At 33.0% G+C, this 7,840-nt stretch overlaps 1 protein-coding gene and 1 long non-coding RNA gene across 2 annotated transcripts; both read right to left on the minus strand.

The window, feature by feature from the left end:
- Positions 1–235: 235 nt before the first annotated feature.
- Positions 236–994, minus strand: LOC134275426 (uncharacterized). The gene is made up of 3 exons (XR_009993821.1): positions 929–994; positions 586–653; positions 236–354 (listed from the first exon to the last, which is right to left on the minus strand). It is a non-coding gene; the product is annotated as an uncharacterized LOC134275426 (long non-coding RNA).
- A 1,022-nt stretch (positions 995–2,016) lies between these two features.
- Positions 2,017–5,614, minus strand: LOC134275425 (heat shock 70 kDa protein 12B-like). The gene is made up of 3 exons (XM_062757708.1): positions 5,566–5,614; positions 5,061–5,384; positions 2,017–2,244 (listed from the first exon to the last, which is right to left on the minus strand). The coding sequence occupies exons 1-3, from the start codon at positions 5,578–5,580 to the stop codon at positions 2,017–2,019; spliced, it is 567 nt and encodes a 188-aa protein (XP_062613692.1). The 5' UTR covers positions 5,581–5,614.
- Positions 5,615–7,840: the final 2,226 nt, after the last annotated feature.

Below are 7,840 nucleotides of genomic sequence, written 5' to 3' on the forward strand. Positions count from 1 at the left end.
ATAAAATGGTGGTCCCCTTACATGTATCTGTTTTGAATCAATAATCTCCTTTTTAGTTCCTTTTATTGAAAAACAAATTAACACTATATGTACATGCTGGAAATAATATCTTGATGGAGATTGACACCCAACACACAAAACATATGCAAGTTGAGATTTCCAAATCTTATTAGCCTTTTTCAATACCTATACAGTATAAGTAAATGATGTATATGAAAAAGTCAAAGCATAATTTATTGATCAAGAACATTTATTTCATAAACAGCTTTTCAAATTCATAGGTAGACTTTATAAGGAATACTGAGCAGGTGCAAATTATTTCCATCACTACATGTTCTTGTGGATGAAATAATTCTGAAAATACATGTATGAAAAAATCAGGATATAGGCCTACATGTATACATACCATTTATTTAGAGTAAATTGGTGTTTAAAATTAAATTAAATTCAAAACAATGTATTGAAACATGGAGCATTGAATGCATAATTAATTGAAAAATAAATTAAATGCAATTCTACTGTTATATTTTATGATTTTGCCAGGAATATTGCTTGTTTTATAATAGTGGCTAATATGGAGCATACCATTTTCCTTAAATGATGGATTAACTTGCTGCCTGAATGAATCCATAGATCCAATTCTTTGGGAATAGCTGCAACACATTATAATGCTATGAGACTACTAAATGAAATACATTGTAGAATAAAGTGACATTACACACACAAAACAAACCATGATAGACAAGATATTAAATAGAAACAACGTTGTGTTACAAAACTTTTCTGGGAAATTAAAACCTCTGACATTTACTAGACAAAGTAATTAGTATATGAAAAAAAAAATTCTTTCATTTTTACCAAAATGAAAAATAGATATAATCACACCTGCATGCTAAAAAAATGTGAAATGCTTTAGAAGTATACATACCCTGTGGAGAAATGGAAGGGATTTTTATTTATTCATCCTAAAGACTGGAACTCTTGACAGCTAGCTACAATAGTAGAAGTTTTATGTATCATATAGTTTACTTAAATCAAAAATAATGTATAAATTACAGAATTTCATTGACTTGACATGCAATCAAACTAAAAAAAAATATTTTATTTCCCCCATTAATTTAGAAATTCTATAAATTTACAAACATAGATTTAAACTGTAGGTTTTGTTTTCAACATAATGATACAGACAATATTTCATAAATATATTATGTAGCATGTTTGTGTACTGTCAGAAAGAAAACAACATAACATCTTTAGTAATCATTGTCAACTCGTTTACTGAAACAATGAAACTTTAATTTAGTGTAAATCTGTATTACTGTTGTCACAGTTGATCCCCATTATTACACATAATGTCTCAAAGAGTATAAGCGAATTGACAAGAACTCTGTACCATATATTTTAAAAAGTGTGCAACTTTGTATGTGTATGTTCAATGTTGGGACTTGGAGGGGGGGGGGCATAATATACACACAATCGCAATACACTGCATTAGGTTTTCACTGACTGTAATAATACATGTAAATGATCATGTACACACTCGCTATCGGTTTTTTCTATGATGTAAACACAAGAATATCTAGATATTTTACATACATGCGCATACATACCTGGGCTAAATGTACTGCAGAGATGGATCTAGGGAGCTGATGATGAACGTCTCAGTCTTCTATTATCTTCCGAAATAATGTCCTCAACAAAACAATTTCTTTGAATTCTCTTTGAATGGAATTAATCTGTTTAATAAATTTGATAAATAATCTTTTTTTGGAATCCAAAAGTTTGTTATAACAAATAAAATTCAGAATAACGAATTTTAAAACTTGTAAAAAATAGAATTCTCTTAATTGATATCATTTCTTTTATTTGTCAGAAGGAATAAAAATATTAACACTAATTCAACAAACTGTTATAGTGCATTCGAAAATAGTTTTCATAGGTTCTAAATGGGTTTCCGTTCCTAAAAGAAAAAATAACTCTAATTTGAATTTACTGACATCTAGCCTAATTAATAACTTATACCCTAACTGCCGCCTCTCTCATAAACTGTCTGGCAGGATCGTCCCAGATAGCAGGGACTGTTAAGACCCAGCCTATGTCAGCTTCTCTTATCCCTGCGTCTTCTCGTTCTAGAGAATGTAGTAGGTGACTCTTCAGGAATTTAATGGCTGCTGAAAACACATCTAAAGCCACCATCTCCTTTCCGTCTATAGATTTTATTTTTAAGGCTTTTGAAAGTGGTTCCTATGAGAAATGTGTACAACATCTTAAGCAATTGCAATTGAAGACATACAGTCTGCTTGTTAAAACTGTTCTATATGAAATCGCATCTTCAATATTCAAAATAAATTAAACCTAAAACTTAACAAGAGGCACAGGGGCCACATCGCTCACCTGAGCAACTGGCTAGGTAAAAGTAAAAATTAGTTCAGTATTGATTGATTGATTGTATATTGTTATACGTCCCTCTCGATAATTTTTCACTCATATGGAGACGCCACCGTATGCCAGTGAAGGGCTTCAAATTTTGACCTTTACTCGGCACCCAGGGCCATTGAGCAGTGAGGGATCTTTATCGTGCCAACGCCTGCCGCTGACACGGAACTTCGGTTTTTAAGGTCTCGTCCGAAGGACCCGCAATTAACTTTCACTTCAAAGTGTCGAGCGCATAGCTCATTATGTTTTAATTGATTAATATTTTAAAGTCTCATTAAATTGATTACGAACTGCTCTCATAGAGCCGTTGTCATGCATTTTTTTACATAAATGTACTACAATCACAGGCACACACGCTCGAAAATATCAGGAATTCAACCATATCCGCTTAACTATCAATAACATTATGTAGCTATTGTCTCTACTATTTTGAAAAATGCTGGGAGCAAGTTGTGCACTGTTAGTTATTTTTTCTGTAATTTAACGATATTTCAATGCGTATAATGTAAATACACGAGGTTTTTTAAGAGACGGCTACTTGTGTATAATTCCCGTGCATAGGAAAGCTGCTCCTAGCACTTTTTGTGTTAGAAATTTGACTTAAGGTAAGTCACTCCTCAGCTTTTTAGAAAAGTTCACGCAGAAGCTTTTACTTCAAAACTACTTATCAAAATTCAATTTTTATAACATATTTATATTCAACAAAGTAAATTTTTTAACATTCAATGAAAAAACTGCTCAAAAATCAACAAAGAAACAAGATTTATTAGGGACTATTTCTTTTGGTGGAAGGATATTTAGCAGAAAATTCTGCAAATCTGCACATTTATAAAATTTAATGTAATGGAAATTTAGCCTCACATACTTTTACTTGGAGAATATTTTCCGTTTTGATATTGCTAAAAAAATTTGTTATAGGTCTTAATTTATATTTTTAGACTAAGTTTTACACATTCCCTCAACAAACTTTCCCAAAAAATGAAAATATATGAAAGAAGTCAAGGTCAAATTTACACCATTTTTAGCCTGAAAATCACATATTTTGACAAATATTTCAAAATTAACATCACTGACCCCACCTTTTTCTTTCATTATTTTAAACTACTCAATACTTGTGACTGATCAGCACTCAAGTCGTAAAAAGTTTGATATAAGAAAAATTTTTTATTGCCTATTAAGTTATTTAATACCCCAAATATGTTATTTTTTAGTGCGAAAAGGTCAAACAATAATTTACGCGCATTAATTTGCATGATTTATTTAATGTTAAATATTATTCAAACTATTTTACGTAAAATAAGATTATATTTATTGCCATGCTTACATCTAATCAAATATAATAAGGGTTAAAGTAATTAACCAAAGAGATGAAATTTAAGTGCAAAAAGGTCAACTTAAATGTACCGTAGATCAGTAGGATGCACACTGACCCCCTATTTTCTTTGCGATTTTGAGTTACACTTTATGAGTACTTATCCAAAATATACTTCTCAAAAAATCCTTGATATAACAAACCTGAGGAGTGACTTACCTTAAAGAAAACACAATCAATTTCTTGGTGAAAAATTATCCATTTATTGTTGAACTTTTACGAATGTTGTATCCGTACATATTTTTTTCTCATTTTAACGATGTCTCGTGACATACAGCTGATGACGTAAAGTCGCTTTGGCCGAACTCGGTTGAGACCCAATGCATACATTTGCATTAGTACAATTCCCATTAAATTTAAACTCATGCTAATAATTAAGATATCAAAATTTGATTGATTTTCTCGGGATATTTTAAGGCATATTTCCTATAGGCGTCCTTAACCTAGCTACGAAAGGATTCTTCTACACAAGTTTTTATTTTTCCTGGCCCAGTTAATCTTGAGAAGATTTTTTAAAAATTTCCTATGTATTCCAATGTTAAACTTGATACCCCACTGTGGCCAAAACATACACCCGGGGGTCATTATTTAAATAAATTTGAATCTACACTAGGATGAGGATGATTCAACAAGAGTTTCCTCTTTCTTGGCCCAGTACTTTTTAAAAAGAAGATTTTTCTAAAATGCCATTATTTTTCACAAATTCATAATTTTCTCCCTTTGAAAATGGCGTGGCCCTTCATTTGATCAAATTTGAATTTCCTTAATCCAAGGATACTTTTTGGCACGTTTGTTTGAAATCGGTCCAGTGGTTCTTGTACAATGTATAAAGTTAACGACGACAGCAACTCCAACACCAACAACAATGACAACGACAGACAACGGACAAATTTTGTTCAGAAAAGCTCACTTGAGCCTCCGGCTCAGGTGAGCTAAAAATTCTAACCCCTAAAATTTCAACCAATTTCAACTTTTCCTTTCGTCAAATATTTCTAATTTTATTTATCTTTCTGCATTTAATTGAAAAAGGATTAAATCTCAGAATTGATTAAAAAAAAAAAAAAAAAAAAAAAAAATAAAAAAAAACAAGGACATTAAAAAGTAGAAATGAGCTAAAGGTTTTTCCTTTAACAGGGTGGTCTTGTGGAATTAAAGAATTACGTCAATATAAACTGAGAAATTCCCGGCCCCTTAATAACAATCCTGACTTAAAATATCTTTACATGTTTTACTGACTAAGAGAAGAACTTGCTTCTCTGTTAAAGAGTGACATCCTGAACCTCTTGAAGTAATACCACTCCTGTTGTTCCTCTTCCTCTGACAGTTCTGAATATTTATCCTCCGCTTCGTAACCAAACGAGTCGAACACTTTGTCTTTACTGAACAGAACACAGGTTGGGGTCTTTAGGGTCAAGAGACCCCCGGAACCTGATGTCCAGTTGTTTGACCTGATCTTCAAAGGGTCGTTCTCGTATTCATGTTTATAGGAAAATGCAAAGCCGCTGTAGGTGGAACCTAAGTCAATGGCTGCCACCAGCAGTTTATCGGTAGAGGGCATGTTCTCTGTGTCCCAAGTCTGAAAGCGTAAAATACATCTATTGAGAGGATTTTTTGACCAAGAATCGATTGTCAAGTGATTACAGTAAATAATGAATGAAGAGAAGAAAGAAACCACAAATTAACATAGTATCAATTTCTTGGTGTACAAATGATGTGATCATTGTGCTAATATAATGTGGGCACTTGACATCACTTACTTGTGCCTCCAGCATCTCTTTTGTTGAAATCTTTGGTTTCTTCACTTCGTAGCCACGAAAAAGATCCCTCCCTGCTCAATGGCCCTGAGTGCCGAGTATAGGACAAAATTTGCAGCTCTCCATCGGCAAGTGGTGGCGTCTCCATATGAGTGAAAAATTCTCGAGAGATACGTTAAACAATATACAATCAATCGATCAATCTTTTCAGTTGTTCGATTACTTGGATTAAAGTTGACTGTAGAACCTTTAGTTCGCAATGCGAGAACAATAAGTGACAGAGTTGTGTCCAAACAGCACTGTCCCTTTGAGGACCGTGTGAAAATGCGAAAACATATGTCTTTAAAACTGACTTAATTTGATGACATATATGTTTCTTCATATTTCAGAATATTTTTTTTCTTTTCAGCTATTCGTATGCTTGGATAAAAGTTGGCTGTAGTTTTAGTTTTATTTGGCAATGCGAGAAGAAATGGTGACGGGTCTGTGTCCAAACATCACTGCCCCTTTGAGAACTGCAAGCCCTTGATCGGGGGGAAAATAACCCTCATATTTGGAAAAGACTGCTTGGTCATGTCATGTAGAATTGGTGACTCAGAAAAAATCTCCCACCACTATAACATTGCTGGTTCCTGAGATTTCCGGTTTCTTCATTAGGTCTTTAACATGATCCACAATTTGATCTCCTGCCACTTCAAACAAGCTCTTTATCACTTCTGCTACGACTCTGATTTTGTCCCCTACCCAAGTCATTTTTCCCGAGAATTTGGTATTCTCTATTGCCTTTTGGATATCCTCTCCCGTGTCCTCTTCGAAAGTCTCCATCAGAGAAATTGGAATTTTCAAGGTGACCTTGCCCTTTGTGTTAGCAGTAATAGCACGCTTATTGATTTCGAATTCTCTGAACATGTCCTCATAATCAGCTCCATATGAGCGGGAAAACTCAAGGATGATGGATGCTCCTACTTTTTCGATCAACATCTGTTTGAAGGCCTCGTCTATCCGAGTCCCTCCCCACGCCCCTGCTTTAGCTTTGTACAGCACCTTTAGCCTAAGATCGGGTTGTACTTCATAAACGGTGACATCTACTATTCTTCCTTTAAAATACAGAAGTGTTTTAAAACTGCCAAATATATCTCATCAAATTTGAATAAGAAGTTTATTTATTGCCCATTTCCATTTTAAAATATTTTTACGAAGGTATTTCATAATGAAGGGACTTTTGAAATAATTTAAAATGAAAATAAAGGTAAAATTCTTTTGAATTATGAAATAATTGCTGAATTATTTTTTATCTCATACTGATACACAAAATCAATACAAAAGTAAAAACTTTTTCGGTCATGCATGGAAAAAGTTAATACTGTAGATCACTATTGATCAATTTTCGCGACGCCTTTTATTTGCAAGGCAGAGACGAACTCTTTCTTAACAAGAAATCTCTAAAAAATCTTTAGATTTACTAATAAACACGAGAATGATTTGTCGCCAGCATACTGTCTTGCCTAACACATGGTCTTTCGAGCTATTCAGATTTTTAACTTGTCTATTTTAAGCAAACTAAGCTTTACTCGTGCCTGTATTTGATATAATGAAATTTCATATCATTTTTAGAAATATAATCTGAAAACTTTATTAGCCGAAAGTTTGTTAAATCTGGAATTAGTTGTCAGAAGAATGCAAACGTTTTACTTTTCGCAGTACAGTTAAGGTGCGCAATGGAAAAATCGACTAAATTTTGCATTTAAAAATGTATTCGTAATCGGGATGGCGATTATTTTTAGTATATTACTTATATCGGATAATTGTAATCATGATTAATAAGTACATATCGAGGACGATTATATTTTGTATTTAAACTAGTCACGTGATGCGGCAGTCACGCGATTTTAGCACATTGACTTGAAGTATTGATGTCACATATCAATATCACTAGTGCAAGGGCATAACCAAGTTAAATTTCCAAGTTTAGTATATAAATATTTTTAACACGCATTGTAGTTTCTAAAAAGTGCTGCGATCCTGTCTAAATTCTGCAATTTCATTGTTAAAATTATACTTGTATGACCGAATGCTATATTTTTTCCTGGTCAGCAGCATGAAATATTGATATAATTAAATTGTTTTTAAGATTTCATCAGGATCGCAGCATTTTTCAGATACCTTAATAGTTCTATAGTTGAAATGTGAAAGCTTACTTTGATCCATAGAGTGTATGCCCTTGCACTAGATCGATTTATTAAGACCCCCATATTACCCTCTGATGTACTTGCATATA

Source organism: Saccostrea cucullata, unplaced genomic scaffold (genome assembly GCF_032062105.1).
Source record: "Saccostrea cucullata isolate Sc308-1 unplaced genomic scaffold, CSIRO_AGI_Scuc_v1 ctg7274, whole genome shotgun sequence".
In the NCBI taxonomy this organism is placed as follows: Eukaryota; Metazoa; Mollusca; class Bivalvia; order Ostreida; family Ostreidae; genus Saccostrea; species Saccostrea cuccullata.